Source organism: Cebus imitator, unplaced genomic scaffold, assembly GCF_001604975.1.
Source record: "Cebus imitator isolate Cc_AM_T3 unplaced genomic scaffold, Cebus_imitator-1.0 Scaffold166, whole genome shotgun sequence".
Taxonomy (NCBI): domain Eukaryota; kingdom Metazoa; phylum Chordata; class Mammalia; order Primates; family Cebidae; genus Cebus; species Cebus imitator.
The window spans coordinates 2,585,322-2,591,998 of NW_016107481.1; the positions used below are offsets into that span (position 1 = coordinate 2,585,322).

Genomic DNA, 6,677 nt, shown 5'->3' on the forward strand with positions numbered 1-6,677 from the left:
AGTTACACCTGTTTTTACTTTTCTTCTGATGCAAGAGACAGCACCATGGCTATATAGGCTGATTCTAACTAAAAGATGGTATCTAACTCTGAACTAAGTTTTCATCTTTTTTCTTCATTCCCATCCACGACCTTGCTTTCACCTTTTTTTTAAATATATTTTTTTCCTTTACATTTTCCCACAGCATACTTCTTGACCTAGAGTGTTTTTCATCCTGATCTTTTAAAGTTTTGATACGTGTCTATGCTTGAGGGCATCCTTGTTTATTTCAAGTTTGTATTGATGAAGCTACTCTTGCATTCATTCTTTCATAATTCTTCATCTTATTCAAACTGAATCTGAAAATTGAAGAACATAGTCGGAGACAACTTTTGTTTTTTATTGTTAGCATGCTGTTGTAATTCTGGATTTTCAAATTTAAATATCTTTTATTGAAAATTGTTGATTTGCTAACTTTTTATGCTATGACTTTCCTGTGATTTTCATTCTGTAGAATTTTCTGTATGACAACCAGAATTAGAGTATTTATCCATTTATTTTTATCACTTTATCTTTTCAAACCTAAACACAATTCCTGTAATTTTTTTATTTAAGAAACCAGTAATAAAATTTTTTTTTTTTTTTTTTTTTTTGAGACAGAGTCTCACTACATCACCCAGGCTGGAATACAGTGGTGCAATCTCTGCTTACTGCAGCCTCCGCCTCCTGGGTTCAAACAATTCTCCTGCCTCAGCCTCCCGAATAGCTGGGACTACAGGCACACGTGAGTCACGGCACCCAGCCACAATTTTCAAAAGAAAAACTTTTTTTAAAAAAGGTCAGCCGGTAATCCCAGCACTTTGGGAGGCCAAGACGGTGAGTCACTTGAGATCAGGAGTTCAAGACCAGCCTGGCCAATAGGGTGAAATACCATCACTGTTAAAATACGAAAACTAGCTGGACATGGTGGTGCATGCCTGTAATCCCAGCTGCTTGGAAGGCTGAGGCAGAGAATCACTTGAACCTGGAAGGTGGAGGTTGCAGTGAGCCAAGATGGCACCACTGCACTCCAGCCTGGGCAACACAGCAAGACTCCATCTCGAATAAATTTTTAAAAAGTAAAATACAAAAATAAAAAATAAAAAGGTCAGCCAGGCACAGTGGCTCATGCCTTTAATCTCAGCACTTTTGGAGGCCAAGGTGGATGGATCACTTGAAGTCAGGAGTTCAAGACCAGCCTGCCCAACATGGCAAACCCCATCTCTGCTAAAAAAAAAAAAAAAAAATACAAAAACTAGCCAGGCGTGTTGGCACCCACCTGTAATCCCAGCTACTTGGGAGACTGAGGTGGGGGAATCGCATGAACCCAGGAGGCAGAGGTTGCAGTGAGCTGAGATTGCACTACTGCAATCCAGCTTGGGCAACACACTGAGACTATCTCAAAAATATATTTTTTTAATATTATTTTTCATACTATACTACATATATATTTTAAATACATATATTTATATATAAAATAAGCATATATATAAATTTATGTTATATATATTTATATCAATATATATGAAGTATATATAAAATATATGTATTTATTATAAATATAAAAATATATACTTCATATATATTGATATATATATTTTTGCAACAACAGGCAAATCCAACTACTGCAGTAGGATAGCATTATCAAGTTTTTAAAAAAATTTTTGTTATACTCTTGTAACAATTTTTAAATAATTGGGGGAAAAAGACGAAGGAAGAAGAAGAACTATATCAAAAAATATATTATTAATAGATATGGTGAAATTATAGGCTTCTTCTGAAATTTATATATCAGAAGCTGTAAACAAGGTTTTACCTAGGGAATTAAAATTATTACCTTGAAAGTTACAATGTATAAATACTATGGGGTACTTTACTTTCCTGTTGTTTTGGTTTTTATTTGCTATTTATTATTTAATTATTTTATTTCTCTTTCATTTAACAGTGGCCATTCTGGAATAGAAGTAGAGTTATGCAGTAAAGCCATTAAAACATCAGATATAGACAATCCTAGCCACTTTGAAAAGCAATATGAATCTAGTTCTTCCAGCACTCATAGTGATAGTAGCAGTGATAATGAGCAAGACTTTGTTTCCTCCATTCTACCAGGAAACAGACCAAGTTCAACAAGTATTAGACCACAGCTGCACCAGAAAAGCATAATGAAAAAGAAGGCTGGTCACAAAGCTAACTCCATACACAAAGACAAAGAACAGACAGTAGTAGATGTCACTGAGCAGTTAGGCAATTGCAAATTAGATAGTCAGGAGAAAGCTGCTACAGGTGAACTTCCTTTACAGAAAGTAATTACTGAGAATTCTTCAAATAGTACTTTGCCTGAAAGATTAAAAGCTTCAGATAATTCTGAAAGTAAATACAGTAGGTCAGAAATAACTCTAGTAGGCATAAGTAAGAAAAGTGCAGAGCATTTTAAGAGAAAATTTGCCAAATCAAACCAAGTGTCTAGGTCAGTATCTGGCTCAGTGCAGATGTGTCCTGAAGTTGGAAAGAGAAACTTACTTAAAATTTTGAAGGAGACTTTGATTGAGTGGAAGACAGAAGAAACTTTGAAGTTTTTGTATGGCCAGAATTATGCTTCTGTGTGTCTGAAACCCGAAGCCTCTCTGGTTAAAGAAGAACTTGATGAAGATGACATAATCTCAGATCCAGATAGTCATTCCCTTGCCTGGAGGGAATCTCAGAACAGCCTGGATGAGTCTTTACCTTTTATGGGCTCAGATACAGCCATTAAACCACTGCCCAGTTACGAGAACTTGAAAAAAGAAACTGAAAAGTTAAATCTGAGGATCAGGGAGTTTTATAGAGGACGATATGTTTTGGATGAAGAAACCACCAAATCACAAGACTCAGAAGAGGTATGTCTTACAGGCATTGAGTTTTTCCAGGTTATTAACATTTGGAAAACTCACCACAGCAAATCTTGGAGCAGGAGGGATATTGAAGAGATAATTGTTAAATTTTCCAATAGTTTCTTTAGTCATTCTGCCTTCTGGTTTACAGTGCCATCTCCATTGTTGGCATTACTATTTTACAGATAATGTGCAATTTTTTTCTAATGTAAAAATATCCTAAAATGGTGGGACAAAGTTTTCCCTAATTCTGCAAATAAGAAATGAAGCCTCTGAAGAGGCTTGTTTTTTCTTCTTCGGTATGTATTCTTTCAGATTTATGCATGGGTATGTGTGTGTGTATGTTTAATGGAAGTATATGCTACGGAATAGACTTGCTAGTTACACTGGAAAATATTTAGCAAGCATGCCCATTTAAAATATTATAGATGAAAACAATTTGTAAAAGAGACTTATTGGGAAAGAATGGACAAAGAGAATTGAAAGCACGTTCAGATAGACCTAGATTTGAACATCTATTTTGTCATTTAATAGCTGTATGAAAAATTAGTTTCTTGCTCTGTTTGCTCATCTGTAAATGGGACTATTAATAGCTTCTCTTGCTCAATTGTTATTTGTTTTAAAGATAATGTTTGTAAACCGTTTATCGCAGTACATGACATATAATTGGCACTCAATAAATAGTACCCATATGTAGAGATTGAAAATGTGCCACTGAGATACAGTATTTCTACTACTCATTTTTGATTGATGTGTACTCCCTGGAAAATGAAGTCATTTAACATGAAGAAGAATGGGCAGTAACCTTGTTTTTACCACAAAACTTTATTATCAAAAATTGCTAAGTAATTGTGGCTCTAAATTTAAAAGCACATTGGAGATTTGGAAAGAGGGTAGAAGTAGAAATATAGCAACAGATTTAAAAATGTCTTGTATTTCTATAGAGTGTTGCTTGACCCAGCACCTTACTTCAAATCATTTCAAGTATATTATTAGACATCATCTAAAAATTATATTAAGCTGGGAGAAACATTGATCTCTGTCACTGAGGTGCATAAACCTACCATGGAATATCACTTATTTTATCATTTTGTGCATTTTAGCCTTAAAAGGGAAAAAATAATCCCTGAAATTTGATTTTTTGTAAATTTATAACATTTTCCAAAAATATTACATTTTAAAACGTTTTCACTGAGGTATAACACAAATAGTAAGTATATGATTTCTTGAATTTTCACATATGAATATACTGATGTGCTCACTACCCAAGCCAAGAAATAGATCATTACAAGTAAACTAGAATCCCCATATATATCCCCTCCTAATCGGTACCTCTTCTCAAAATTAATATTACATTAGCACAGATTAGTTCTGTCAGTTTTTTTGACAGTATATATTCTTGGCGTCCAATTTATTTCATGCAATATTATACCTTTGAGTCATATGTGTTGTTGCATAGAGCTGTAGTTCCTTCTCTTATTGCTGCATAGTATTCCATTATATAAATACACCATTTATTTATGCTAATGGACATTTAGATTATTTCGAATTTGGGGCTATTATGAACAATATTCTTATGAACTTTCTTGTGTTTATCTCTCTGCTAATATGTATATGTATTTCTGAAGTATCTAGGACTGGGAATGCTAGGTTATTACATTTGCATGTATGCAACTATACTAGATAATGCCAAACAGTTTTCCAAAGTGGTTGTACCAGTTTACAGTTCTACTACTACTATATGGGAGTTTCCTTGACTCCATGTCCTCCCTAGTACTTGATATTGTTAGTTTTAGCCATCCTAGTAGTATTGCTTTGTGATTATAATACATTTCTGTGATGATTAATGAATTCAGCACTATTTTATTTGCCTGTTGACTACTTGGATAGTCTCTTTTGTGAAGTACTTATTCAAGTGTTTTTTCTTATTTATCTGTTGGAATATCTGGGGGTTTAAAAAAATGATTTGTAGGGATTCTTTATGTATTCAGGATTCAAGTCCTTTTTCAGTTATATGTGTTGCAAATATTATCTTCAGCTCTAAGACTTGACCTTTCGATCTTTTTAATAGTGTCTTGAGTCCAGTTTATTAATTGTTCTCTTCAGTACTTCTATAGTAAATCTTTAGTTAGTCCAGATTATTTTATCTTCTAAAAGCTTTGTTGTTTTTCCCTTCACATTTAGATCTGTAACTCATCTGGGATTGATTTTTGATTATGGCAAGGAGTATGGGTCAGATTTCATGTTTTCCCATATAGATATCCAATTTACCCAGTACCATGTATTAAAAAGATTCTCTTATCCCTGTTCTATAGTATGGTCCTTGTCATAAATCATATTTTTATAAATGTGTGGGTTAATTTGTCTATGTATCTATCTCTGGGCTAATACCATGCTGTCTAATTATAGTAGCTATATATAACCACATACTGCATAACAACATTTCATTCAACAATGGGCCATATATACAATGATGGTCCCATAAGACTGTAATAATACATTTTTACTATGCCTTTTCTGTGTTTAGATACAAATAATTGCCATTGTGTTACAGTTGCCTACAGTATTCAATACAGCAACATACTGCCCTGGTTTGTACTTAACAGCAATGGGCTATACCATATAGGCTAGGTGTGTAGTACCATCTCAGTTTGTGTAAGTACACTCTATGATATTTGCACAATGACAAAATCGCCTAACAACACATTTCTTAGAATGCATCCTTGTTGTTAAGTGACAAATGACTATAAAATTTTAATATCTGATAGAATAGCTATCTTTAAAGTCTGCTCAATAACATTTCATAGTTCTCTGTGTAGAGGTCTTAAACATATTTCATTGCATTTATTCCTAGGTATTTGGGGTTTTATATGCTTTTGAAAGTGATGTCATTTAAAACATTTTTTTCTAACTGATGTTTATCTAGAAAATCAATTCATTTTTGTCTGCATTGACCTTGTAGCCAGTAACCTTGCTAAACTTACCTAGATTATGAATTATAATAATTTATAATTAAATTATCAATTCTAATAATTTGTAGATTCATTTGGATATTTTATATATGTGGCCATGTCTTATGTGAATAACAGTTTTGGTCTTTTACATTCCAACTGTTATTCCCAGTATTTCTTTTTGCTGTCTTGTTCCACTGCTTTGGACCTTCAGGACAATGGGCTTCATTGTCTCATTCCCTATCTGAGAAGAAAAGTTTTAAATCCCACTAAATATGATGTTTGCTGTGGAAGTTTTTTGTATGGCCCCTTTATCTGATTATAAAAGTTTTTTTTATCTCTAATTGACTAATAGTCATTATCCTAAAGGCATATTGAATTTTATTATTTTCATGGGTATAAAGATTATTATATATGTTTTATTTTAACATTTATTTTTTAACAGTTTATTTTTTACACAAATAAATTCATGCCTCAGCCTCCTGACCATCTGGGATTACAGTGTGCACCAACATGCCTAGCTAATTTTTTTGTAATTTTTGGTAGATATGGGATTTCAACATGTTGGCCAGACTGGTCTCAAACTACTAGCCTCAAGTGATTCACCCACCTTGACCTCCCAAAGTGCTGGGATTACAGGCATGAGCCACCACGCCCAGCCCCCAATGTGTAGTGTTTTATCCCTCACCCCCCACCCCGGCTTTCCCACTTGTCCCCAAAGTCCATGCACAGGAATTGTTTGGACCTGGGAGATGGAGGTAGCAGTGGACTGAGATCACACCACAGCACTCCAGCATGGGCAACAGAGCAAGATTCCAGCTAAAAAAAAAAAGTACAA

At 34.0% G+C, this 6,677-nt stretch overlaps 1 protein-coding gene across 5 annotated transcripts in view; it reads left to right on the plus strand.

Annotated features, from left to right (window-relative positions):
* Window positions 1–6,677, plus strand: part of RPAP2 (RNA polymerase II associated protein 2) — a 123,920-nt gene that overhangs the window by 21,569 nt on the left and 95,674 nt on the right. For all 5 annotated transcript variants that reach the window (XM_017544154.2, XM_017544153.2, XM_037744137.1 and 2 more), the window contains one exon: window positions 1,964–2,894. In XM_017544154.2, the coding sequence (XP_017399643.1) occupies window positions 1,964–2,894 (931 nt within the window). The remainder of the gene's footprint in view (window positions 1–1,963; window positions 2,895–6,677) is intronic.